The sequence below is a fragment of the Schistocerca piceifrons genome, chromosome 3 (genome assembly GCF_021461385.2).
Source record: "Schistocerca piceifrons isolate TAMUIC-IGC-003096 chromosome 3, iqSchPice1.1, whole genome shotgun sequence".
In the NCBI taxonomy this organism is placed as follows: domain Eukaryota; kingdom Metazoa; phylum Arthropoda; class Insecta; order Orthoptera; family Acrididae; genus Schistocerca; species Schistocerca piceifrons.
Window position 1 is genome coordinate 422,271,108 of NC_060140.1, and position 27,106 is coordinate 422,298,213.

Here is a 27,106-nt window from a genome sequence, read left to right on the forward strand (position 1 = left end):
CTTGAAAACTATTGCATAATCATGCAATGAATTTCACAAAAAACTGTGTCCATTTTTTTTACCACTGAATTCCAGGGGGAATCAGCACAGACTTGATTAGGTTGATAATTTGATTGAAGAAGTATTTGGTCTTGCCAGATAATTAAATTTAGAGGAGAATGGGGATGACATTCAAGAACTGTTGGATTCACATAATCTGGAGCTGACAATCGATGAGCTTATATAAATGCATGAGCAAGAGCAAAACATTGAGCAACCCATTTCTTTAGACCAAGTTTAGGCAGAAGATCAGAGATGATTGCAAACTTGGCACAAGGCCTCAGTTCACTTGTAAAAGATGAACAAATTTTAGAAAAATTGATTCCAGTGAAATGTAGATATCTGTTAAAAAAATGGGGAGCAAAAGATTTATTAGTGTGCTCTGAGGAAATTTTACACGAGAAGAAGAAAAAAATTGATTTGTCAGATGACATTGTTACATTTTATGAAGCCTTCTACTTCACAATAACTTCATTTTACATTATTGCAGTGCATAATTCTGTACTGAAATGTAATTTGTTTTTGCTGACCATTTTATTAAACTTTTTTCTTCTAAATTACACTGTTTTCTTTAGTCGTGGTCCCAATTGAACATAATTTGTATGTATTTATATGTAAAATTGGACCCTGGTGTACACAAATTAGACTTACACTGTTGTCGTTCTGTCCCATCTATTGTGTAAATCTGGGGTACTACTGTATTTATAGAGGGACTGCTTGTCACTGCAGATATGACAACCATGGGTGGCTATTCTCTATGGAATGGACTTCTTGGTATGGAATGGGAGGCAGATGAAGTGGAGGTATTGCTGGTGGCTGGTAGATTCAATACAGAGGGAGGTACTGATGTACTCATTCTTGAGGGAGGGGGGGGGGGGGAGGGTCAAGATTGAGGAAGGTAGCATGTTTGGTTAAGAAGGACAAATTGAAGTGTTTTCATGGGAATAAAGATGGGGTGTTCTTATCCTTGGTCCAGATCAGTCTGGCCACAGTAGACAGAGACCGTGGTCATGTGTGTGTGTGTGTGTGTGTGTGTGTGTGTGTGTGTGTGTGTGTGTGTGTGTGTGTGTGTTTTTTTTTGTGCCTCTGTAAATATGTATGTGTTTTCTACTTCAGTCTACTTTTGTCTGGAAGCTTAAATGCATTGCAGGCTTTTTGTTGTGCCTGTCTGTGACTCACCATCTCCTCTATATAGTGAGTAGCAATTTGACATTTTCATAATATTGTTGTTATGCCAAACTTGACTTTCCATTGCTTGACACATCAAATGGACTTGCATTATTGTAACTATACTTAAAATATCTGTGGATAAACATGGATCACTATGTTTAGAGTAAGTAGAAATTCAGAACAGGTCTTGAGTTATTGATTACACAATTTGTTTTTATTTTACTTGCCTCAGAGAAGGAACTAAGATTTTTTCTGTAATTTAATTAAAACAGCCCCAAAACTTCTGAACTACTGGAAAAAATTATATGGAAAAGCTTTTGACAGTGGAATAAAAAGTCATAATGTGACACAATTCATTACAAAAAACTGAATTAATTTCAAATGAAAATGAATCTTCTAGAGTTTTTAGGTAATGAAGATATCATCTCACATAGTATTGATGAAGGGTATGCAATGAATGATGATGTTATTAAGCCACTGAGACTGGCCTTAGTTGACGTTGTTAGAGCAGAGGTCATGACACCAGTAACTCACTTCTGATTTTCTGCCTGAAGTAGGTAGTTAATAAACATAACACACCATACTTCCTAATATTAAACGTGAAAGTCACACAAAAATGCAATGAATTAGCCATTAGAATAACACTGAATCAACTTTAGGTTCTTGGTGAAACTTTATACATGAACTAAATTGGTAAAGTACTTGAAAATGGGATTGTAACCAGAAACCTAGGTTGTGAAGTAACCATAATAAATTTGTTAAACAAGGCAAAAACAGTATTCATTTAGTTATTCGTTAGCCTTTGTTATATTGATTAAAGTAATTCTTTCAGTAACAAATTACTGGTGACTAACTTTGGAATACATATCATATTACACAAATCAAATGAATTCTGCCATTCCTGAAACAAATTCAGTTTCTGGAGAGAGAGAGAGAGAGAGAGAGAGAGAGAGAGAGAGAGAGAGAGAGAGAGAGAGATTAGTTTTATGATATGTACTATTAAATCCACCATGATTCCCTAGAAAGAGAAGGAATTAATACAACAAGTTTGTGTTCACTTGGACATCGAGTTCCTGAGAAATGTAGTACTTGATCAGTTGGATAAGAATGAGAGAGGGAACTGACTCTTACTGTGGGTGTGAAATCATCTTGACATTTGCCTGAAAAAGTTTAGGAACATCATGTACAACTTAAGACAGCTGGATGGAAATTTTGAACTTCAAAATACTGGTATCAAACATCAAATTGACTTGGCAAAACAATGAAAATTCAATTAAAGGTGGTAAGATAGCTATTTTGAACTTATAAGAACCATGTATTTCACTGTATAGATTTGAAGCCTTAATGCCAACTGACTTAGCATATTATCACTTTCTGCTGTTGTCTGGATGTTTTCTGATAGCAATGGCACAAATGTAAAAAGAAAGAAGTACTCATTCAAGTAAAGTGAGCATTAAAAATATTGTTCAAAGAAGTTAACTGCACATCTTGCCGAGGCCTCTTCAAAGATTTGGAATTCTTAGTTTCACTTTTCAGTGCATTTACTTTCTGGTGGTACTTATTGCTGGTAATAAATATCAACTGCAAATGAGATGCAGTTAAGGTAACCACAACACAAAACACAGTATCAGTTTGTGTGTATACTTTTCTTTTCTAGAGTTCAAAGTGGTGTTCTATATTTTGGTGGGAAGGTGTTCCAGTGAACGTACATCAGACGTAAACAAAAACCTTTGAACAAATTACCTGATGATCAAGATAAAATCAAAGATCCCTATCACTTGGATGAGCTTGGCTTCCTCACCTGACAGCTGCATGACTAGACTGGCATGTGATTGCCATTACAATTTCATTCATCTCAGAGATGACACTGGTATTTCGGTACTGCTGCAGCAAGAAGTTGAGTGCCTCGTCACCACCCTGGCGCACACCTTCGCAGTACACAACACTTTTCATATCTGGGTCAACCCTGAAAAAACAACAATGTTATTCATAACAGTGCATTCAAGTGAGTCACTAAATTAGTACATTAGTAGCTTACTCATTCACTAATACATATAAAAATACAAATGAAAAAAGTGACTGACAAAGCTGATAAGATCATTTGCTGTGGAAATCACCATACTGTACTAGAATGAGGATGGAAATTAGGAGATATAAAATGCAGCTACCAGTAAGCATTTCATGTGAGGCTCAATTTAAAACATCAATAAAAAAATATATTTTAAACACATATAAAAATAATTAAAAATCAGAAAAATCATAATTTTTAACTGAATATGAAAATAAATGAAAATCAGTAAATTAAGAATTTTTAAGTGAATCAAAATGCCTCCACATGAAAAACAATTAAAATTTCTTGAGAACAAATTTTAACAGTTTTCATTTTTATTTTTTCTAATTTTTTAATTTCTTATTATTTTATTATTTCTAATAAATGTTTTATCTCATAAATTATAACAAATAAAATTATGACTAATATGTGAGAAAAGAGGCATCAAGGGATCACAAATTTAGCATTGGAGGGCACCGTGGAGGGTAAAAATCATAGAGGGAGACCAAGAGATGAATACACTAAGCAGATTCAGAAGGATGTAGGTTGCAGTAGGTACTGGGAGATGAAGGAGCTTGCGCAGGATAGAGTAGCATGGAGAGCTGCATCAAACCAGTCTCAGGACTGAAGACCACAACAACAACAACATGTGAGAAAAATTTAAATCTGACAAAAATATTTTTAATAAACCAAGAGAGAAAAATTTTAATGTAATATTTGTATTTTGAACCATCTTTAACAACAGAATATTTGAAAAGCAAAAAACAAAAAGAGGGTATTGATTATATGAAAGAATCCGGTTATGAATTTATTTTTACTTATAAAGAAAATATTATAGATATTCAGTAAGAGATAGAAAAGTCAAATTCTCTCTTTTACATGACTGTAAAAACATTTTTGAATTATCATGATTATCTATTATCACATCTATATTATGAGGATTGTGATTTAGCCAAAAAATATAGTAATTATTGTAATTTGCCAAATATAATAGAACATTACATAGAACTTTAGATATTATTCTTAGAAGTTTTTCGAAAAATAAATATAAAAATTAAAGATAATTTTTAAAAATTTTAATTTATTTTTATTTTTAAGTTTAACACCCATGTTTCTGAATGTTTACCCTTCGTTTAACTTTAATTTGACTTTCTGTTAACCTTCATTTGATCTTTGTTAAGCTTTGTTTGTCTCCCACATGGCCTTTGATGAAATCTATGATGGCTGTGTATAATAGATAGGGAAAAGATACCTGTCCTTCCTATGATATTTTTTCAATGGTAGTGTTAGAAATAGTTAAATCTAATCCCTCTGGTAGAATTTCTGTAAAACTGACACAAAAATATAAATATTTAACTGTTATTTTTACTTCAAGTTCTAGTGCCCACGATGTTATTCTTGAATGATGTGATAAAAATAATGCTGGATTCGAAATAAAAGACACATTATCAATTGAAACTAAAACTGTTATTCAAAATGTGGAAATTAGAATACCTATTGTTAAATATGACCCTGATTATGAACTGGAATAAGCACATCGAAGATTTAAATGTGTACATTATTTTTAGAAGTTCCCAAAAAATAAATATAAAAATCAAAGAAGATTTTTAAAAAAAATTCCATTTACATTCTATTTTGAATATCATAATTTACACTTTTTTCCATAAAACATTATACAAACTTAAGTATCACTAGGGATTTTATCATTAAAAATAGCTCATAATTTCATAGTCTTTTGTATTGCAGCCAAGTTGTTTGTTAACTCCTGGACTTGTTACCTGGCAAGCAAATTTTTTGTAGATTTTTACTCAATTCATCCATCTTAAGCGGTCTCTTCTGTTGTTGTTATTGTTGTTAATAATCAATAATTTCTTCTTTATTTGGTCCTTGCATACAAAAATTATGATTATTTGCTACTCACACATTTCTCCTTTAGTAAAAATACCTGCAAAATCTTGTGTTATGTCTAAATCTTTTACACAAATCTAATAAAATTTTTCTAATCTAAATGGAAGCTGAAAATGAAATGTGCTAAAATGAAATGTGTACTATAAATAAAAAATATTCTGTAAGAAAACTTCTTGGAAATAAAACAAAATCACCAAACAGATAATTTAAATAATAATTATTTTATTACAAATTTAGTAGATATTATCTACACAAAAGGAGAAAATGTATTAATAGATTGTAAACCAGTTACAGAACCATTTTGCGACACTATTATAATCACAAAAATAGCAAATTTTTATAGATTGTAAAAGAGAAGTGAAAAATGGAAAATTTCTCATAAACAAAGAAGCTTGTGGAATTTTATTTGTTTTATTGATTTTAATTAGTTTATTAAGATCTAGATTTTCTAAATTTCATTTATATAGACATGGAGTTACAGTAAAAATTCCATATTTCTTAGATTCCTATTTTCTGTAGCTAATTTAGAAGCAGATGTTACCTTTAATCTTTTGTCTGGACAATTTAAAAAATCTACTATTTATTATATTTGACAAATTACAATAATCACAATAATTTTGGGTAAATCATAATTATAACAATAAAGATGTGTTAATAAATGATCATGATTTTCACGATAATCCACAAAAAATTTTTAAAGTCAAAAGAAAGAGAGAATTTGAGCTTTCTATTTCTTCCCAAATATCTATACTATTTTCTTTATAACTGAAAATAAATTCATAACCGCATTCTTCCATATATCAGTACCCTCATTATGTTTTTTGTTTTCAAATGTTCTATAGTTAAAGATGGTTTTAAATAATTTTTATTAATATTACCTGTAATTTTTTCTCTTTTGCTTTATTAAAGGTGTTTTCTTCAAATTTAAATTTGTCACAGGCAGCAGTCATATTCTTATTTGTTATAATTTATGAGATAAAACATTTATTAAAAAAATAAAAAGGAAAAATAAAAATAACAAATAGTAAAAAAGTATCAGAAAAAAGAAAAATGTTAAAATTTATTCTCAAAAAAATTTAATTTTTTTCGTGTGCAGCACCTCTCATTCAGTTAAACATTTTTGATTAACTAATTTTCATTTATTTTCATATTCATATAAATTCATAATTTTTTTGATTTTTTTATTTATATTTATATTTGGATAAAAATATACTTTTATTGTTTTTTTTGTTTATTTTTATTTATGAAATTCGGTTTGTATTTTATTTTTATCGAAATTAATATGGGGTGCTAGATGTTGATTTGGAATTCAGCTGATAGCAGATATAAAATAGGGCTGCATGCAAAATGTGTGTTGGTAGCCCAATTTGATATCTACTGATATTGATGATGTCCTTTCCAAATCAACTCTCCTTGTTTGCACCTCAGCAGATTAGAGAAACTGTGTAAAATTTAGATTTCGATGACCCAACAGACTTTTAAACCATGATGTTCTTAAATATGAGTCTGTGCACTAACCACTAAGCCAAGTTTCTGAGTCTGAAAAGGACCTGTGATGAAGATGATATGCTGCTTTCATCAGTCGTGATTCTTGGGTAGCAGTTATGTCACTTATTCTACTGCCAACAAAACTGCATATCAGAGCATTCACATGACTTGATCAATTAGATTGAAATGTATCTTCTAAACCTGTAGTGCTGGAGTTTTATAGTACTAAGCAACTAATCTGGATTTTTTATGTACATTAACTGCAATGTAGGGGAATGTTGAGGTATGCATTTAGCTCTAACATCCTGCCAGTTTGTGAGTGAATATGGTGCTGTAACTCCCCTATATAATTCATCAGTCCACCGTTCCTTGTATATTACACTCTCTATCATGACATCTACCATTTATATCTATATTTACACTCCACAAGTCATGGTACAGTGTGTAGCAGAGGGTATTTTGTGTACCGCTGTCACTGTCCGCTTTCCTGTTCCAGCTGCTAATGGTGCATGGGAAGAATGACTATTGGGGAGATTTCATGTGTGCTTGAATCTCTTATATTTTATCTTTGTGGTCATTCTGTGAAATTTATGTTGACTGGCTCTTCTAGGAGCGTACTACATTCTTGGAATTTAACAGATAATCATATGATCACATACAACTGTCTTGTAGTATCTTCCACTGAAGTTGGAGCAACATATCTGTGAGACCTACACACTTACTAAATGAGCCTGTAATGAAACACATTCCTCTTTTTTCACTCTTCTGTAGGGCTGTTCTCTCTATTACTCCTACTTTATAAGAGTCCCATACTCAAGTGGAGCCTACTGGTTGCACGGGATTTTCCTAAGCTACCCCAGTCACGAGCTGGCTACACTTCTTAAGGGTTTTTCTAATGAATATCATTCTGTCATCTGGTTTTCCTGTGTTAGTTTTAAGTGGTCAGTTCACATGAAATCACTCTGTACATAAACACTCAGATGTGTAAGTGTTTCAGCTGTTTCCAGTAATATGTTTGGTAGTCACGTAATATTTTAGCCCATTTGTCCGAATATATTACATTTGTTGTGTGTTGACAGTCAGCAGCCGATCCTTGCAGAAAGCACTGAAGCTCTGTAGGCATTCCTGCGTTTTGCTTCAATCTTCTGGCGTTGCAGTTTCTCTATACATCATCATCAGCAGCAGCAACTAGCAGCCTCATACCGCTTCTGATGTAATCCAATTCCAATAAGTCTGTGAGCAGTAATGGCCTTAAGACATTCCCATGGGGTATGGTGGAAGCTCCATTAAGAATGACATACAGTGTTATATTTACTAGAAACTCTTCAGCACAGTCACAAAGCAGTTGTGATATTCTGTGTGCTAGTATTTTGTTCACTAGATGATACCATGGAATTGTACCAGAAGTCAAGGAGCATGGACCCAACCTAGGCACCCGTAGGAAGACATATCTTCTGCCTTACAGGACTCATGGACTGCTAGGGTGAACTGGTTTTTAGATGAGAATTTTTTGCGAGATCCTTGTTGATTATTACAGAGGAGATTTTTAGTCTCCAGGAATGTCATAATAGGCGAGCATGAAACACATTCCAAAATTCGGAATAAATTAACGTCAGCAGTATAACACTATAGTAGTGTACATCTGTTCGCCACCAATTCCTGTAAACAGGAATGACCTGCACGTTTTTCCAGCCACTTGCAACATTTATTCCACCAGTGACCCACAATAAAACTGCTGCTAGATAGGGACAGATTCTTCCTCTTACTCTACGTAATTGTTCCGTCAGATCCAGTCACCTTCTCCTGTTGAGCGATTTAGGTTGATTTTCTATCCCACTGTCACCATCTCTGCGTCTCTAATATTGGTGTTCATGTGGTCTAATTCAATGAAAGAACCACAGCACGATGTTCCTCAGTGAAACAGTTTTAGAAAGCAGAAATTACTATTTCAGTAGTACCCTTGCCATCTTCAGTTTCGCTGCCAGTATGGTCTCTAAGTGATTGGACAGTTGGCCATGATGCATCGTCAACTCAACGTAAGATTAAAACTTTTTAGGATTTTCTGTGAGATCTGTTGATAGAAATTTACTTTAGAATTCGTTGGATGTTCCATGCATTACCATCGTTATGTACATTTTGACATTGCTTAGTTTTTGTTCGTCTATAAGGCAGGACCGTTTCGTGAACATTTTTCCACACAAGCAACATATCATTATATCATTCACCTACTCCTACTCCCCCCGCCCCCACCTCCCTCCTTTCCCTCGCACACTTTCACCTGTATCAATTTTCGCTACTAATTGTGGTACGCACCAGCTACGAAGGTGGTTTGATAAGCTGGTAAAAAATAATAAAACATGTTTGTTTCGTAACAACTCACCTTACTTCTCGACATAGTCTCCTTTAAGGGATATACACGTAGTCTAGCGATCCTCCAGCTTTTTCATCCCATCAGAAAAATAGATTCTGTCAAGCTCTGCAAAATACTCATTAACTGCAACTGTCACTTTCTCATTTGATGAAAATCTGTATCCAGCAAGCCAAAGCTTCAAGGTAGGGAACAGGAAGAGGTCACTTAGGGCGAAGTATGGTGAACAGGGTGGAAAGGAACCAATTAAAAGCCCATTTCATGCATTTTCGCCGTTGTTATCGTTGATGTGTGGGATGGAATCATCCTGGTGAAAGAACATACTTATCTGTGCCAACTTGCTCTTTTTTCACCTAACGAAAGTTTCAGACGATTCAACAATGAAGAATAATAGTGTCCAGTTACGATTCTGCCCTTTTCCAAGTAATCTATGAGGATTATTCATTGGAAATCCTAAAAAACACTATTGTATAAGCCTCTGACTTAGATCCTCCACATGGCTCCAAACCAAACAAACGAGATTGGTTCTGGGAACAGTGCAGTGAAATGTTAACTCAGATTCCACCTCGCATGCGGGGCTAACCGATCACTTTGGTCAGCCGTATTGTAGCTTCCAAGGAAAATTTCTAAACCCAGGCAGCAGGTGTCGATCCTGCTGACATAAGCAACGGTTTGCAGCCTGCTGCACCGAGTGCCCTTAGTAGCTGGTGGCAGAGCATCCTTTATATCATGGATTAGACACCCCGGTGAACTCCGTTACCAGTCTACTATTGACACTTCCAATGAACAACAAATCCACTTGTCAGTCCCATTCCCGAAAGATAAGGAGCCCCATGCTGACTAAGATGTACCCTCAGGAATAAGCAAGATCTCAAACATGTTTCTAAGGCCTAAGTTGATCACCCTGTGGCCAGTATCCACTTTCACCATGTGACCAGAGATTTGCAATCCTGCAACTGATCGTCATTGCACTATCAGATAATTATAAATCAGGTCAGTTCTGAAGGTGCTGCGACATTATGGCTCTTGGGCAGCTCTAGAGGCACCAAAGGTGCCACATCTTTCGCCTTAGGTGCCTCACCCCATCGCAGCATGTGGCATCTACCTAAACCCTGTCGACCTGACCAACATAACTTCCAAATGTTTCTGGGCCGTGGCAAACTCCCCCTCCATCTGTACACAATAGGCGTTTTCAATATTATATAGAACAAAGAATACATTACTAGTCCAAGCACTTGCTAGAAGCAGTCTACTTACTGCTACTAAGCTGCTCCTTGCACTCACTTCACTAACATTATACAAACGCTCGCAGAATACATGATCATTTAGCAGTAAACCTCGCTCTCACCAGAGAAGTCAATTATCTTGTGGCATTTGAGGGCAGATTCGTAACGAAACTAGTCAAATGACGCCTTCCAAAAGGAGAAAAACTGGGGTGTAACTCCTTGTTGGTAATGAGTTTGTTAGGAATTGAGCGTCTTCAGAAAGGGATCATCGTCCTAGATAATTCTATGGAATATCCCCTGGAAGCTAGCGCTGCTCCTACCGTGTTTTGCTCTTCCAGTCTTGGATGCAAATGGTCAAGCAATCCTCATTGGACCTCTTCATATGGATTGACTCAGGAATCAATCCCTTACAGTTACTGTAAAACTACCACAACAGAGAAGAAGGTAAACAAATTACTCACAGACAGTAAATCTTTCAATTTCAGTATGGATTATGTATTTTTTGGTTGCAGGTGAAACCGAAAAATGGCCCGAGTACTAAGGTAATAGATGACACTGTGAAGGAATGTGAAACACTACTTCCTGGAACATCAGCTAGTGTTCAGCAGTGTTCTGAGTATCAGTTTGATTTTAACGATCCTGGCACATGACCGAAGAGGTTTTCTGACTCTGAAAAATGTATCATTATAAAAATGAGAGCAGAAAACGAACGTGTTCCTGACATCAGTAAGAGTTATAGAGAAGGTCGCAATTTAAGTAAGGATTGGTTTCTATAGCAGTTAAAAAAGGGACAAAAGTTAAAAGATCAGGCTAGATAAAAGTGAGAGCAAAAACACTTTATATTGTATTCCCTGCAGATTATCTTGTCACTTAAGCTCAGACACTGAGTCAAAATCATTCTTAGCTAAAGAGGAAGGAATTGTTAATTGGAAAAAGCTTAGTGAAAAATTGCCTGCCCATGAAAATAAACCAAACCATAACTTTTGTTTTTGCTCTTGGAAGGCTCTAGAGTCTTATCTCAGAAGCGGAGGCATTGATAAAGAGCTGTAAGATGAGATAAAAAAAAGAGAAATCTCACTGGTGAGCAGTGTTGCACTGTATTATTGATGCTGTCGTTTTTCTAGCAAAGCAAGGAAGTCCGTTTGGAGAAACAAAAGAAGTTGGTAATTTTGGTGATCCACAGAGTGGGAGATTTCTAAATACCATTGATCATATATCACACTATAGTGTCCCCCTTCGTCTGCATACTGAACGCCGCAAGAAAGGGCAGATTAGCTATTTTTCCAAATGTATACAAGACGAGTTCCTTGACTTGATTGCCAACAAAATAAAACAAAAGATAATTAAAGATATTTTAGATGCTACATACTTTTCATTGATGTCTGACTGCACTCCAGATATCAGCCACAATGAGCAGATGACTCAAATAGTTTGCCATGTCAAGGCAAATGATTCAGAGGTTGTGGAAAGTTTTGTTGACTTTTTTATAGTTGCAGACAAAACAGGGAAAGCTCTTAGTCAAGAAATACTGAAAAAAATACAAGATGGGTTGAACATTATATACTGCAGAGGTCAGTCTTATGAGAATGGGACAAACATGGTTGAAAAGTACGAAGGGGTCCAGTCAAGAATACGTAAGAATAATCTGGCCTATTTCGTACCATGTGCTGCTCACTCTTTAAATTTAGTAGGAGCACATGCACGCGATACATCTGCTGAAATCCAAACGTTTTTTGGAACTGTCCACCGTTGGTATCTGTTCTTTGTGGGTTCCACATCAAGATGGGAAATCTTACAAAAACATGTAGCCGTAACATTAAAACCCCAAAGCAAGACTAGGTGTCTGCAAGAGTAGAAGCAGTTGAAGCAGTTTATAAGCAATTTCATAAAGTTGTAAAGGCTCTGAAAGAAATTGAAACTTTCAAATTCTCAGCACCAGAAACAGAGACATGGTCTATTTCAAAAAATATGAGAAAACTCAAATTTATTGCCTTAACTTGTTTCTGTTATGCAATATTGAAAAAAAATAGATCATGTTAAGCAGTTTCTGCAAAGAGAAAACTTTACAATTAATAAAGCTGTTCTAAACATTCAAGGCCTTTTGAACTTTCTGAAAACTTCCAGAGACTCTTGTAACTCTGAAGCTATTTCTGGGGCCAAAGTTCTAGCAGAAGATAATGAGGTATCAACGGTATTCCCAGAAAAAAGGATCAGAAGAAAGAAAAAAATGACCGATGAGCTTTGTGAGGATGAAGTATGCAAACATTCACAGGAAGATTTGTTCAGGATGTCCCTGTCAGAAAGAACTGACAGAGCGATAATGGAGCTGAGTACCTGGTTTACTGCTCTGGAGAACATTAGTGCAAAATGTAGTTTTCTGTGTGGTGTCCAAATTCAAGAAATTGAAGTGGAGGACTTGAAGGGGAAAGCAGTAGAACTGTCTGATGCCTATGCAGAAGATCTAAACAAAGAAGAATTTATTTGTGAAACTGAAAGTAATAGAGAGAGACTTGCAAAATGCCACTTCATCTTCAACATTAAGTTTGATTTATAACAAGAAATTGGTAGAGGGGTATCCCAACATTACTACAACCTTAAAAATATTCGTTACCATACCAGTTTCTGTTATCTCTGGACAAAGGAGTTTCAGCAAGCTGAAACTAATTAAAAATCATTTGAGGAGCGTGACTGCTCAATAAAGATTAACAAATCTCAGTATAACCTACATAGAGCGCAAACAAGCTACTTGTGTAAACTATGATGATATCATAAATGTTTTTGCAGCCAAAGAAGCTCGGAAAGCGAAGTTTTAAATTGATTATTGTGTGAGATATATGGTAAATTCTTGTATATTTTAAAATTGTTTATGTTAGTTTTCTTTGACGTTAATTCATATAATAAAATAAGTTAATGTTGTCAGATAGTAACATTTATTTCGAAATGTATTACCCAAATTACTCTCAAAAATTTTTGATTTTTATGAGTGGGAGTGAAAGAAGGGGTGGCAAATCGAAGCTTGCCCACCCTTCATAAAACTCCTAGATCCGGCCCTGGTTGTGAATGCTTTATGTCGGAGCTAGACGAATTCGAAAGTGGGCAAACTGTTGGTGTTCGTATCGTGCGTGCTTCCCTAACCAAGGGGGCCGAAATGTTTGTTGTTTCATGAGGCACTTTGTTGGAGATTTATACCACGTACTTAGAAAGCAGAAAAATATCATCCATTCAGTCACAATGTTGACGAAAGTGTATGTCGAGTGATCGTGACGAACAGTTATTGAAGAGGATTATGAGAAAAATAAGAGGGCGATAGTTGCACGAGTCACTGGAGAAATGAATGATATACTCGCGAATCCTGCCAGCACCAAAACAACACGAAGTTAGCTCCATAAGCCGGGAACTGGAGGGTGAGCTGGAATTCCAAAATCGGTCATCAGTAACGCAAATGCCTGTAACAGGAAAATGTGGTGCCGCAATTATGAAGCGTGGGCTATGGAGCAGTGGAAAGTGTCATTTGTTGGGATGAGTTTTGTTGCACGCTGTTTCCAACCTGTGGCCGAGTTTACATCCCAAGAATGAAATATGGCAAAGGTTCGGTGATGACATGGGCAGCCATGTCGTTGTATTCCATGGGCCCAATGATTACTCTGCAAGTTAGCATTACACCCAAGGATTATGTAATCATTCTGGCTGATCAAGTCCATACCATGGTACAATGTGTGTTCCCCAATGGTGACACTGTGTTCCAAGACAACAGGGCCCCTGTTAACACAGTTCGCATTGTTTAAGACTGGTTTTGTGAGCACGAGGATGAACTGTCATATCTACTGTGGCCACCACAGTCACCAGATTTAGATATTATTGGGCCTTTCTGGTCTACTCTGGAGACTTCCCACCTCCATCAACATTATTTGAACTTGCCACTATTTTGCTGGAAGAATGGTATACGCTTCCATTGACATACGTGCAAGAAACGACTGAAAACTGTTTTGAATGCCAACGACTTTCTTACACTGTATTAGGCATGGTAATATGTTTTGTTTTTGATGTGACATATGACGCATATTTCCATTTTTTCTTCGGTATGTATTAATATTATGAGGAAACACATGGCCAATAAAAACAAAAATATATTTTGAATGCAGGTAAAGCTGTCAGAACTGTTTGTACCGTGAAGAATGTATCTGTATTTCATTTCAGCTGAAAATGAGTGCGCCCAGCCTGTATGTTTGGGGTCCGTGCTGTTTTCAAATCAGAGCTGGGGAACTATGACAAAATAAATCACCAACATTCGTAACACGAAAAGCACCTGCAATATCCACATGTCTCAGTCTAAAACAGTATTGTATTAAAGATATGTTCCACACAAAAGAGCCAAATCATTCAATAACCCGAATATTCATTTGAAACAACAGTGAAATAAAACTACCCCGATAAACAAGGCTAAATCATACCTAATGGAACATTGATTTTGTTCAGTAAAAAACTTATTGAACAATTATAAGAGACTGGAGTTCAAACCATTACTAATTTGTACTGTATTAACTGTGCTGTTTATTACTTGTTGGTTGTAATGATAATTTGTAAACTTAAATTGTTATTGCCTGTGTTTTATCCCTCTGTTTCTCTGTCTCTTCCGTATTTGACCAGTACTACTGGGGCGTCCTGAAAAGTAAGGACTCTGAATTTTTTATTCTGTCCTTACTATCGGTTGAGGTATTACAACTCATTCCTATTACTCGGCCAACTTTCCTGCTTCGCTGATGCAAGTTGCAACCCTCGCCGCTAGAGGGCATGTAATATTGTGGTGCCCAACGTAACTCTGTCAGTGCGTGAGAAACCCTCAGAAAACTGAAAGCATGAATGCAAAGAGTTTGTCCACACGTGGAGCACCATCTCCTTCAACATAACATTTCCAAAGCAGACACGAGCGCTGCGACACCTGTAACAATCCCACGCCTTGTGTTCACTGTCATTGGTCATTCTGTACACAGTACAGACTTGGACCCATCCGATTTCCACATGTTTACAAAATTTAAAGAACACCTCCGAGGACTTCACTTTGATGTCGATGAAGCGTCACAAGCAGAGTTGGGGTCGTGGCTACTTCAACGAAGTCAAATATTCTGTGGTGACGCTATCAACAAACTGATCACTGGTTGGGAAAAATGTGTTTGTCATCATAGTGACTATATGGAGAAATAACTATATAGAGGTGAAGAATAAAGATGTAGAATGTTAATCACGTTTTTTGTCAATTGGGGCTGAAGCATGAACTAAATCGAAATATAGTTTACAAGAAGTCAACTCCAGTAGCTGCAATGTAATATTTATTTGTTTATATCTAGATATTTCTGCACAAAAAATGGCTTACAGTGCCATTTTCAAGTCCACAGAAGAAGTAAAGATATACAATCAAGCGAAACATTTTCCAACGATTTACTCGGTGAACAAACTTACCTGAAACACAAGTTCTACTTAGAAAATTTTATTGAAATTTTCGACTACGAAAAAGGATAAACATATGAAATCGCAGATAACAAATATACAAAGACATTTTAACCGTATAAAATATATGCAACAAATACACCATCATTGACATCCAAAGGAAAAAATACATAAATAAATAAATCTGCAAACATATAGCATCTAAGGATCCCAACTGTCAAATAGGTGTCAAACAATTATTATCACGAAGAATTTCGTATTATAACAGCTACGTGATTGTAATAATATTATTTCGTAAGGAGCAGCTCACGACGGGCCCCTTGGATGCCACATGATCGTCTACGCAAGAAGAACTGTAATCTACGAAAATGCGTCTTTGATCATAAGTATGTTGCAAATAAGATTCATTATTACCAAAGCCCATATGTGCACTTGAAGATTTAAGCCGAAACAGGCGAGCTTGTTGAGCAGAAATATCGAGCTACAAGCAAATGAATATTATATTGCAGGTACTGGAATTAACTTCTTGTTAATAAAGTTTGTTTTATTTGAAAAGTTTGAAGAGGTTTCACATAAAAATTCGAGACAATACTTTTCAGCAGGTCCACGTACATCTAAGGGATTAAAATGGACCAATAAATGATAACGGCGCTGACAGCAGCAAATGAAATGTGCAAATTCCCTCATACACTGCTGGCCCTTAAAACCGCAACACCAGGAAGGATGGCAAATCAGGAAATGTTAATTATTTTGCATATGCATTATAGTGGAAAGAATACGTGATTCTATTTGCGAGTACCAGTAACAATGTCTCTAATACAAATGGGCACCTAGTCGCACTGAGCTTGGGTGACAGATACGGGAATGTCATTTGATGCTACTTCAACTCTCAGAGGACATCAGTCATAGTGCCTGACGAGTTGTGGTGACATCACAAGCTCGTTGGGGGGCCTGTATTTCTCGTAGCCCCGATTCAAAGTTGTGGTGTGGCAGAGCCTCGGTAACCCATGACAAGAAGTTTTCAACAGTCGAACACCCCCTCTGTCGAGGCAAGTCAGCAAAGCAAGGGCAACATGCGCTCTTGCCTTATCTTGTTGAATGGTAACGCCACACAGGTCTCAAAAATGGGTGACAGCCAGAGATGTAACGTAAGAAATGTAAAGGCTGCTGTCCAAATTGCCGGCAATGTGTTATGCACCCAATGGCATCCAAAACCATCACGCCAGTTGCAGGGGTTATATGCCAATGGAAAATGCAATCTGGCAACGTCTGTTTTCTTCAGAGCCTCCAGTCTGGTATACATCCCTCGTGATGGTGTGTGTAAAACAGGCAGTCGTCCATAAAGGCGACGTTGTTTGATTTCTGTATCTGGTAATATCACTGGGCGCACCACTGTTGGATTTAATAATTGTAATTAATAAAATATTCTGGGCTATTGCACTGTGATCGAATGGATGTCGTATTACAACTCAACGTTTCGTTCCTTTCTGCGGAGGACATTTTCAATGGGGATCGTAGTTTCCTTGCGTGTCCGAATCATACCCTGGCTCGCTACTGACTGCAGCAAAATTCTGTTTACGCATGCTCCCGCGAAATGGCGTGACGTCACATACTTTGAATCGGGGCCCACGAGAAATACAGCCCCCCCCCCCCCTCCCCAACGAGCTTGTGATGTCACACCAACCACACTGCCCGCCATACACTGAGGTGACAAACATCGTCGGACAGCGATATGCACATATACAGATGAAGGTAGCAGCGCGTACACAACGTATAAAAGGGCAGCGCATTGGCGGAGCAGTCATTTGTACTCAGGTGATTCACGTGAGAAGGTTTCCGACGTGGTTATGGCCGCACGATGGGAATTAACAGACTCTGAAGGCGGAATGGATTTGGAGCTAGACTCATGGGACATTAAGTTTCGGAAATCGTTAGGGAATTTAGTATTCCGCGATCCACAGCGTTAGGAGTGTCCAAAGAATACTACATTTCAAGCATTACCTCTCACCATGGACAACGCAGTGGCCGACGGCCTTCACTTAACGGCCGGAAGCAGCAGCGTTTGAGTAGAGTTGTCAGTGCTAACAGACACGCAACGCTGCGTGAAATAACCGCAGACATCAATGCGGGACCTTTGATGAACGTATCCGTCAGGACAGTGCAGCGAAATTTGGCGTTTATGGGCTATGGCAATGGACGACTGACGGAGTGCCTTTTTTAACAGCACGATGTCGCCTGCAGTGCCTCTCTTGGGCTCATGACCATATCGATTAGACCGTAGACGACTGGGAAACTGTGGCTGGCCAGATGAGTCCAGATTTCAGTTGGTAGCACCTGCTCATAGGGCTCGAGTATGGCACAGACCCCACCAAGTCATGGACACAAGTTGTCAACAAGGCACTGCGAAAGCTGTTGGTGCTCCATTATAGTGTAGTCAGTAGTGGGCCAGGGTGTGAATCGCAGACTCAAAGCCCGCATCTCGTGGTCGTGCGGTAGCGTTCTCGCTTCCCACGCCCGGGTTCCCGGGTTCGATTCCCGGCGGGGTCAGGGATTTTCTCTGCCTCGTGATGGCTGGGTGTTGTGTGATGTCCTTAGGTTGGTTAGGTTTAAGTAGTTCTACGTTCTAGGGGACTGATGACCATAGATGTTAAGTCCCATAGTGCTCAGAGCCATTTGAGCAGACTCAAAGCAGCTATGATTCCCCTCGAAATTGTCCCCCGCAGACGGAGACAAAAGGTTGGTTTATAATGTGAAATCCATTCGACCACGGCGATATAGCCCCGAATATTTTATTAACCGTGACTTTTCCGGTCGTGAAACTTTACGTTTTACAATTAGCGCTAATGTTGGCACTCATCTCTCTCCTACCACGTCAGTGGCAGCTGCGCTAATGGTCGTCATGCTGACGCTCTAGACGTCATAGTCCTATCCATGAGGATACTTGTCCTGTTGCAAACAAGCCCATTTCTTGACTCGAGGTATGTGACATGCTGTAAGATCCTGCTCGTCTGAACAAACAATATGTTTGGCCTCTCAGGCGCTATTCAGATCCTGAACCCATAGATTTCAAATTGCTGAGATCTCGACGAACGCGAGCAAAAATATAACGAAACTATAAACAGCAGATATGGTAGGCCTCAGCCGATTTCTGACTTGTACGGTATTGCAGTGCCTGCATTATTCTGAATTACGATGCAGTGTTCTTTCTGAGATGTATGCGTGTCAGAATAACACAGGCGTTGCAATATTGTATTTATCCGTCGACACTGGGGGAGCACTTTTAAGTAGAATGTCTCGCCTGGACGTGTGTATACATAATGGATGTACGAGTACAGGTTTTAGGAACATGGTCCACGACATATGGAAGTTTGGGTCTGGCCGTGACTTATGCTCGAATAGCAAGATGGTAAGGTGACAGCTCGTGATAAGCGGGAAATCCAGGTTCGATTCCCGGCCTGGCACAAATTTTCATTGTCGCCATTCCATTCTGCAACTCATGGTAGTCCGTATTCGCAACTGCAAATACATTTAATATATTTCAAGTATTTCTGACATGCGTGTGATCTCCTTAGGTTAGTTAGGTTTATGTAGTTCTAAGTGTAGGGGACTGATGACCTCAGTTGTTAAGTCCCATAGTGCTTAGAGCCATTTGAAACATATTTCTCTGACATGTATTGATACACGTTTATTCTTCTTACAAGTGGCATAAAACGATCTTCTCATTAACAAACAACGTTAAAACGCGGATTCTGAATGAGAAAACCAGGAGCGTAATTTCTCCTAATCAGTTACTCGAACCCATTTTGTATAGCTGCACTGAAATGTTAATCATCTGCGTATCCAAGCATGCAGCACACTTCTCGCCAATTTGCTGTTTGGTTGCAGTCTGCCCCCATGGTTTCGCAATTTTAGTGGCGAACAACGTATATCTGCCTCGCCAGTCCAAGACTCGTACCATACAGCACGATCAACACAGTGCAGAAGATGCACGTCACGTGTAGTCGTACTGATGCCACTCGTCGGTGTTGTACGCTGCTTGGATAAAGACTGTAGACTCACCAGTTGGCTGGGTCATTCGGATTGGCCATGTAGCGCTGGAACTGGCTGTAGGCTGCCTCGGTACACGCAGGCTGGTTTGCAGTGCAGGCAAGCAATGATACGATGCCGCGAAGGACGCGCGTGACGTGAGAATCACTAGGCTGTGCCACGTAGCCCAACGTGTTCGTCACGCTTGCGACCAGCTCCTGCACCAAAGTCTGCGAAAAGAGAATTTTACCATCAGGAAGAGCAACCTCTTGCAAGGCAACACAACGAGATACTGTACAGTATCCTGATAGTGGGCTCCGAGGAGCAACTGAACTAGAGATATCTATCCTTTAGTATTCGCTTTCGTCCTGACGACAGGGACAACATGTCGTCGCAAGGACTCTGCGAGAAAGCGAATGTCAAAGGGAGCCGTCGTCGCAAGGACTCTGCGAGAAAGCGAATGTGAAAGGGAGCCATATTGATTCATGATACTTTAAGAGCTGCCCACATTGGATGCAGGTCGATCATGGTTAGGTCCAAGGCGTGTATATCTGCTCAATGGCGTCCCAGACCAGCGCTGTAAGGGAGTCATGGAGGGCCTCACAGGCTCAATTTCCATTTACTCGAATGCGTCTCAAACAATCCAACAAGTTTCGGAGTGATGAGTTGATGCATTCTTTCGCTGAAGGTACAAGTACTAACACCCACCGCTTGTGCTGTCTGCTCTGACTAAAAAGGGCTAACCCCCTCTCTCCCCCCCCCCCCCTCCTAATAGCTTCCTCTTCTGATCGTGACCCAGACATCAGCGTCCTCTCATACATGCAGGCGTAAGTACCCTTGAACTCTAGCTTAATCCCTGTGATTATGATCAAGCTACTAATGGAAATGAAGAATACGTGTGGCAATTACAAAGCTAAGCAGATGAAAGTCACAGACAAGACTCAACAGGTTATAAAAATGTATATATGTATGTGTGCGTATGTGTTCCCTACCTTCTCCTACACCACTGGACCGATTTCAGCCGAACTTAGCACACACATCACTTGCTCCAGCTACCTATCAAAGGGTTGGGGATGAAAAAGAAGTGTATACCACCACGCGCGATTTCCCAACTTTATTCATCCAGTATTTGAGAATGAGAGTTCTTAATGATTTTACACATAATTTCAAACCCTAATGGAAATTTTTCTCATTGACATTCCCCACAAAATGACGAAAAGAAAAAAGTTTATCGCTTAAATATAGTCGCTGTTCATGCAGTGAAATTGTCGCAGTAAGGCATGATGTTTTAATTTATTCTTTGCCACTAACTGGCAGACAGTATTTACATTTACGATTGAATATACCTGCAAAATTATATCATTGTACGACACTTACTTCAGAAGATATGGTATCATAAACGCAGAATCGTTTGAAAAACTGCCACACCGTGTATGACGACTAAATTTATGACTTCTTTGCTGCTAACTCTATTAGCAACACATTTCGCAGAAAGTATCAACATAAACAGCTAAATGTCGCTACAAAATTATATCATTTGCTAAGGAATATGACGTCATTAAACGCTGAGATGCGCGAAAAATTTCCACGTAATGCATGACCTTTAAATTTATTACTTCTTTGCTGATGATCCTGTTTGCAACATGTTACGCAGGCAGCATCCACATATGCCAATGAATGTACCTCAAAATCATATCAATGTGCGTCACATAACTTAGGACATATGTCGTCATAAACGTTAAGCACTATGAGAACCAACTGCAGGGCAAAATTCACTAGAGGTGTACAGGTGAAATATGCGTACAGGTATGTGTGAAGTATGTTAAATATGTGTGACATGTGTATATGCGAGCAAGGACGGGATACATCTACATCTACGTGATTACTCTGCTATTCACAATAAAGTGCCTGCCAGAGGGTTCAATGAACCACCTTCATGCTCTCTCTCTACCGTTCCATTCTCGAAAGGCGCGCGGGAAAAGCGAGTACTTAAATTTTTCTGTACGAGCCCTGATTTCTCTTATTTCATCGTGATGATCATTTCTCCCTGTGTAGGTGGGTGCAAACAGAACGTTTTCGCAATCGGAGGAGAAAATTGGTGATTGAAATTTCATAAGAAGATCCCGTCGCGACGAAAAACGCCTTTGTTTTAATGACTGCCATTCCAGTTCACGTATCATGCCAGTAGCACTATCTCCCCTGTTTCGCAATGATACAGAACGAGCTACCCTTCTTTGAACTTTTTCGATTTCATCCGTCAGTCCCACCTGATGCGGATCCGACACCGCACAGAAATACTCCAGAATAGGGCGGACAAGCGCAGTGTAACCAGTCTCTTTAGTTGACCTGTTGCACCTTTCAAGCGTTCTGCCACAACATTATCTATGTGATCGTTCCAATTCACGTTACTTGTAATTGTAATCCCTAAGTATTTAGTTGACTGTACAGCCTTCAGGTTTGTGTGACTTATCGCGTAATCGAAATTTAGCGGATTTCTTTTAGTACTCATGTAAATAACTTCACACTTTTCTTTATTCAGGGTCAATTACCCCTTTTTGCACGATACAGATAGCTTATCTAAACCATTTTGCAATTCGTTATGGTCATCTGATGACTTTACAAGACGGTAAATCACAGCATCATCTGCAAACAATCTAAGACGGCTACTCAGATTGTCTCCTATGTCGTTAATATAGATCAGGAACAATAGAGGGCCTATAACACTTCCTTGGGGAACGCCGGATATTACGAGGGTCAGTCAAAAAGTAATGCCTCCTATTTTTTTTTCTACGTTTAATTGTCAGGAAATTTAAATGCAATTACATAGCTTGAAAACCACAACATTGAGGATCATTTTGTCATTTTTCAATGTAATCTCCGCCCATCTCTACAGTTTTGGTCCATCTTTGAACAAGGGCATGTATCCCAGCACGGTAAAAACCACAGCTCTGCTTCCTAAGCCATTGACGCACGGATGTTTTGACGGCCTCCTCATCTTCAAAATGAATCCCACGATGAGCTTCTTTTAGTGGCCCGAACAGATGGAAGTCTGATGGTGCCAGGTCAGGGCTGTATGGGGGATGAGGCAAAACTTCCCATCCAATTTTGACAATCTCGTCAGAGGTGTGACGACTGGTGTGTGGTCTTGCATTGTCATGCAAAAGAAGAACATCTGCCATTGATTTTGTTGGGCGAACTCGCTGAAGACGTGCTTTAAGTTTGTTGAGGGTTGTGACGTATTGAACAGAATTTATTGTGCATCCCTGCTCCAAAAAATCAACCAGAATCACACCCTCTGTATCCCAGAAAACTGTTGCCATAACTTTCCCTGCCGATCGCACAGTTTTGAATTTTTTCTTCCTCGGCGAGCTTGTGTGACGCCACTCCATTGACTGCCTCTTTGATTCGGGTTCAAAAAAATGCACCCATGTTTCGTCCCCGGTCACAATTTTTTTCAGAAACTCATCTCCCTCCAAACGGAAGCGCTGCAAGTGTTGGGAGGCTATTGTTTTCCTTGCCTCTTTATTCTGATCAGTTAACATTCTTGGAACCCACCGTGCACAAACTTTTGAGTACCCCAATTGTTTAATAATCGTGATCACACTGCCTTTACTAAGAGAAATAATGCGACACACTTCATCTGCAGTCACCCGACGGTCACCACGAATGATGTCATCAACTTGCTGAATGTTGTGTGGAGTCACTGCACTCACCGGCCTGCCGCTCCGCTTTTCGTCAGTCAACGGTGTTTGCCCTTCAGCTTCCTTACAACGACGAACCCATCGTCTAACAGTGCTGACATCCACTGTCACAACACCATACACCTTCTTCAGTCTTTCATGAATGCGTATGGGCGTTTCACCTTCTGCATTCAAGAATTCAATCACACAACGCTGTCTCAAACGAACATCGATGTCGGCCATCTTACAAACTTCTGCTGTGCTGCCACCTGTTGACACAGAAAGTTACTACTGCAGTGGATTGCAGAAGGAGGTTTGAGGAATGGCGCCAAATTCAAATTTTTCACTTAACTTAATTTCTTTAAGTAGAAAAAAAATGGGAGGCATTACTTTTTGACCGACCCTCGTACTTCTGTTTTACTCGATGACTTTCCGTCTGTTACTACGGACTGTGACCTTCTTAACAGGAAATCACGAATCCAGTCGCACAACTGAGGCGATATTCCATAGGCATGCAATTTGGTTAGAAGACGCTAGTGAGGAACAGTGTCGAAAGAACTTCTGGAAAACACAGTACTCATATATGTTCCAAGACCCTACTGCAAGTCGACGTTATTGATTTGGGCCTGTAATTCAGCATACTCTGAAAGGAATCTGACTTGAATACAATCTGGGCCGGAGGCCTTGCCTTTATTAAGTGATTTAAGAATTTTTTGCGTCATCAATCTTCTGAATGGTCTGATGCGGTCCGCCACGAATTCTTCTCCCGTGTCAACCTCTTCATGTTAAAGTAGCACATATGTTTTCAACTACTTGATGTATGTATTCCAGTCTGTGTCTTCCTCTACAGTTTTTACCCTCTACAGCTTGCTCTAGTACCATGGAGGTCATTCCTTGGTGCCTTAACATTTGTCCTGTCATCCTGACCCTTCTTCTTGTCTGTGTTTTCCATACGTTTCTTTCTTCGCTAATTCTGTGGAGAGCCTCCTCATGTCTTACCTTATCAGACCACCTAATTTTCAGCGTTCTTCTGTGGCACATCTCAAATTCTTAGGTTCTTTTCTGTTCTGGTCTTCACATAGTCTGTAATTCACTACCAGACAATGTTGTATTCCAAATGTGCATTATCAGAAATTTCTTCTTCAAATTAAGGTCATTGTTTGACACCAGTAGAGTTCTCTTGGCCAGCCTGCAATGCCCTCTTTGCCCTTGCTGGTCTGCTTTTTATATCTGCCTTGCTTCGTCCGTCGTGAGCTATTTTGCTCTCTACATAGCACAATTCCTTAACTTAGTCTGTTTCGTTATCACCAATTATGGTGTTACATTTCTCGCTATTCTCATTGCTTTCGACTTTCTCCGGTTTACTCTCTGTCCATGTTCTGTAATCATTCCATTCAACAGATCCTGTGAATCTTATTTGCCCCCACTGAGGATAACGGTGTCATTAGCTAGTCTTATCATAGATATAATTGATCTTATATATATATATATATATATATATATATATATATATATATATATATAGTTTAAGGAAAGAAAATGTCCGTTTGTTTATTTGTAATCCATAGAAATCTACAGTTTTATTCCGAGCTTGATGAAATTTTGCACACATTACCTCCAAGACAAGAAGGTAACTGTCTACATGGTATTTCGTAATGTGATTTGAAACATACATGTGTGTAATATACACTGATCAGCCAGAAAATTATGACCACGTGCCTAAAAGCCGGTACGTCCACCTTTGGCAAAGATAACAGCGGCGACGCATTTGTGACGTGGAGCAATGAGGCCTTGGTAGGTCACTGGAGGGAGTTGGCACTGCATCTGCAAACACAAGTCACTTAACTCCCATAAATTCCGGAGAGGGGGTAATGAGCTCTGATGCCACTTTCAATCACATCCCGAATGTGTTCGATCGGTTTTAGATCTGGCAAGTTGTGGGGCAGCTCATGAACTCGAACTCGCCACTATGTTCTTTGAACCACACCATCACATTCTTGGCCTTGTGACATGGCATAATATCTTCTACATCTACATCTACGTCCATACTCCGAAAGCCACCTGACGGTGTGTGGCGGAGGGTACCTTGAGTACCTCTATCGATTCTCCCTTGTTGAGAAAGGGGTGTACGTGGTCTGCAACCAGTGTACAATTCTTCTTGGCCCATCATGATGCCTTGCACGAGCTCCACTGGACCCATGGAAGAGTACGTGAATGTTACCCGGAGCATAATGAAGCCGCCGCCAGCTCGTCTACGCCCCGCAGTACAGGTGTCAAAGGAACTGTTCCCCTGGAAGACGACGGACTCGCGCCTTCCCACTGGCATGATGAAGAAGGTATCAGGATTCACCAGGCCGTGCAGCGCACTGCCACTGCACCAACGTCCAGTGCCGATAGTCGCGTGCTCGTTTCAGTTGTAGATGTCACGATGTTAACATTGGCTTACGCATGGGTCATCGGCTGCGGAGGTCCAATGTTAGGAGTGTTCGGTGCACTCTGTGTTCAGCCACACTTGTACTCCGTGAAGCATTAAAGTCTGATGTTAGTTTGTTCCACCACAGTTCACCACCGCCTGTCCTGTTTTACCAGTCTGCCCAGCCTACGATGTCCGACGTCTGTAATATGTCAACTAAATGGGTGTTGTTATCAAACATCTCGAAAAGTATCTGACCGATTTACTTCAAAGTTCTTGGTCGATTTGCTTCAAATTCCTACATTCAAATAAAACAATGAAGGAAATTAAGGAAAAGTTAAATTACTAACAAACGAAATATATCGTGGTATACTGCATATAATTCGTGTCACGAGAATAAATTACAGCGGCAATACCCGCCTTCGAGATAGTTCAACCAGACGTCACTAGATCGTACGACGAGCGAAAGCTCGAGAATTTGACAGAAACATGATCGCAAACTCTTATTAATGGATTATTTCCTGTTGTTACAAATGATACCCAAGAAGATATTTTAGTTCGTGTTTCACACTTATTTTTAATGTTGAAATCCACAGCACTATAGAAACGCTAAGGAAGGTCGTGGATACAGTACCAACAAAAGTCACTAGGTCGGGGGCTGATCAAAAGATCGAGCAAAATCCGAGATTTACAGAACTGTGACGTAAGCTTTTCTCCCAAAACACAATGAGATAGATCGCAAACTGTAATAAGACATGGCGCAACTAATCATCTTTTCATACAGGTGAAGACGTATTCATCCGTTGCATTCCATTAACACCCAGTGGTTTAAATATGGCCTTCGATTCAAAGCGATTGCAGTTTCCCATGCGGCTTGTATTCGCTATGAGTACCAACATGGCACAGGGTGGATCGCTTTGTAGTAGGTATCAAACATACTGGGCGACGCCAGGCACTATAGCTATATTCGACACATGAGAAACACAGTACGTTTAAAGCATACTTACGTCGAATTCGTCCGCATCTATAATCGACGACAGATAGTTGAGCGTGCTTTCGGCTTCGAGCCAAGGTATGTAGTCCAGCTCCTGCGCTAGGTAGGATGTCAGGTTGAGAAGCGTGTCGAGGGGCAGCAAGTCGGACTGCACCAGCGCCCTCGCATCGTCCAGCAGCAGAGCGCGGTTGACGGGCGGGATCACCTCGTGGTCGCTCAGGAGCTGCTGCACCAGCAGAGCCCAATTGTCTGTGTCGTACTGCACTCGGTAAAACCCTGCGTACAACATTGCGCGCGTA

General features: G+C 39.3%; 2 protein-coding genes across 2 annotated transcripts in view; both read right to left on the reverse strand.

Annotated features, from left to right (window-relative positions):
* Positions 1-19,849, reverse strand: part of LOC124789749 (aminopeptidase Ey-like) — an 87,777-nt gene extending 67,928 nt beyond the window's left edge. The window contains exons 1-2 of the mRNA XM_047257203.1: positions 19,754-19,849; positions 3,011-3,175 (exon numbers count right to left, since the gene is read on the reverse strand). Coding sequence (XP_047113159.1) covers positions 3,011-3,175; positions 19,754-19,782 — 194 coding nt within the window. The 5' untranslated portion in view covers positions 19,783-19,849. The remainder of the gene's footprint in view (positions 1-3,010; positions 3,176-19,753) is intronic.
* Positions 19,850-26,805: 6,956 nt separating this feature from the next.
* The window catches only part of LOC124788710 (aminopeptidase N-like), a 69,175-nt gene continuing 68,874 nt past the window's right edge, over positions 26,806-27,106 (reverse strand). Inside the window, exon 10 of the mRNA XM_047255990.1 lies at positions 26,806-27,083. Coding sequence (XP_047111946.1) covers positions 26,806-27,083 — 278 coding nt within the window. The remainder of the gene's footprint in view (positions 27,084-27,106) is intronic.